We start from the raw sequence: 2,152 nt of genomic DNA on the forward strand, positions 1-2,152 counted from the left end.
TGCCAGGTCATGGCTCAGATCTTCACAAGTGTGAACTGACCCCGCTTCCAAGACGTGTGCGGATTGACATCAGTGGGATAACGCACCGGACTAGTCGTCTCATTCTCCACAGCGAGGAGCCCTCACCGCCCCTGCTCAGTGGATGTGATCAGGGCTGTGCTCTGACAGTCACATCGTCAGTTACTACGGAGAGAGGAATCAGGGTCATTCCCTCGGTCACTCTAATCCTCACCGTTGCCCTTCTCCTTCCCTCCACAGGCAGGACACAACGTGCTGAGGAAGAAAATGTCCAACAGAACCACCGTGACCGAGTTCCTGCTCCTGGGATTCTCTGATGTGCAGGAGCTGCGGATTTTGCACTTTGTGGTGTTTCTAGTGCTTTACCTGGCAGCCTTGATGGGAAACCTTCTTATCACCACAGTCATAGCCCTCGACCGCCACCTTCACACCCCCATGTACTTCTTCCTGATCAATCTGTCCATCATAGACATTGGGTTCATCTCTGTCACCGTCCCCAAATCCATGGCCAATTCCCTCATGAACACCAGGTCCATTTTTTATGCTGGATGCATTGCCCAAGTCTTTTTCTCCCTCTTCTTGATAGGAGCAGAATTTTTCCTTCTCACCATCATGGCGTACGATCGCTACGTCGCCATCTGCCAGCCACTGCACTACGAGAGAGTGATGAACAGGGGAGCTTGTGTCCAAATGGCAGCCGGGGCCTGGGCCAGCGGTGTTCTCTATGCCGCACTGCACACCGGGAACACATTTGCAGTATCCTTCTGCAGAGGCAACAAGGTGGATCAGTTCTTCTGTGAAATTCCCCAGCTACTCAAGCTCACCTGCTCTGACTCCTACCTCACTGAAATGGGGGTCATTCTCTTTAGTGTGGGCTTAGCCTTATGCTGCTTTGTTTTTATAATTGTGTCGTATGTTCAGATCATCAGCACAGTGCTGAGAATCCCCTCTGAGCAGGGCCGGCACAAAGCCTTCTCCACCTGCCTGCCTCACCTCACTGTGCTCTCCTTAATAGTTTGCACTGGTTGCTTTGACTACCTGAAACCCCTCTCCAGCACGACGTCACGGCTGGATCTTGTGGTGGCTGTTTTCTATTCCGTGCTGCCTCCAGTGATGAATCCCATCATCTATAGCATGAGAAACAAGGAGATCAAAGCTGCCCTGAGGAAACTGACAAGGTGGAGGTTATCCACTAAAAATTAAAATTAAAATTTTTCCTTTGAGTGTGATTTCATTCTGTGTTTGTATAAAAAACGAGTGTCCTGTAGCACCTTAAAGACTAACAAATTTCTGCAGGCATAAGCTTTCGTGGACTGTAGCCCTCTTCATCAGATGCATGAAATAGAAATCAGATAGGTGGTATATATACATATACATCCAAGGGTAAGGAACAACAATGGTGAGAGCAACTGGTAACAAAGTCCATTCAGTTAGAGTAGATGAGGCATATTCACAACCGTTGATTAGAAAGTGAGAATGTGTGAACAGTGACAATTACTTCTTGTAATGAGATAACCATTCCAAGTCCCTATTTTTAGACCCAGTTTGATTGTGTCAAGTTTGCAGATGAGTTTCAGCTCTGTAGTTTCTCACTGAAGTCTGTTTTTGAAGTTTTTTTGTAGAAGTATGACAATTTTCAAGTCAGCTACAGAGTGTCCTGGGAGATTGAAGTGCTCTCCTACTGGCTTATGGATGTTACTATTTTTTATGTCTGATTTGTGTCCATTTATCCTTTTGCGTAGTGACATTCCGGTTTGGCCAATGTACATGGCAGAGGGTATTGCTGGCACGTGACGGCATATATTACATTAGTAGATGTGCAGGTGAATGAGCTCCTGATGGTGTGGCTGATGTGGTTAGGACCTGTGATGGTGTCACTAGAGTCGATGTGCGGGCAGTGTTGGCAACGGGGTTTGTTGCAGGGATAGGTTCCTGGGTTAGTGTTCTTGTTATATGGTGTACGGTTACTGGTGAGTATTTGCTTCAGGTTGGGGGGGCTGTCTGTAAGCAAGGATAGGTCTGCCTTCCACGGCTTGAGCGAGTGAGGGATCGTCTGCTACGATAGCTTGTAGATCCTTAATGATGTGTTGGAGAGATTTTAGCTGGGGGCTGTGGGTGATGGCCAGTGGTGTTC

At 47.7% G+C, this 2,152-nt stretch overlaps 1 protein-coding gene across 1 annotated transcript; it reads left to right on the plus strand.

Annotated features, from left to right (window-relative positions):
* The first annotated feature begins 285 nt into the window (after window positions 1–285).
* On the plus strand, window positions 286–1,221 carry LOC137157908 (olfactory receptor 14A16-like). The gene has a single exon (XM_067555339.1). The coding sequence runs from the start codon at window positions 286–288 to the stop codon at window positions 1,219–1,221; it is 936 nt and encodes a 311-aa protein (XP_067411440.1).
* Window positions 1,222–2,152: the final 931 nt, after the last annotated feature.

The sequence above is a fragment of the Emydura macquarii genome, unplaced genomic scaffold (genome assembly GCF_026122565.2).
Source record: "Emydura macquarii macquarii isolate MOO-44397 ecotype Brisbane River unplaced genomic scaffold, CSIRO-AGI_Emac_v2 contig_1627, whole genome shotgun sequence".
Classification (NCBI taxonomy): domain Eukaryota; kingdom Metazoa; phylum Chordata; order Testudines; family Chelidae; genus Emydura; species Emydura macquarii.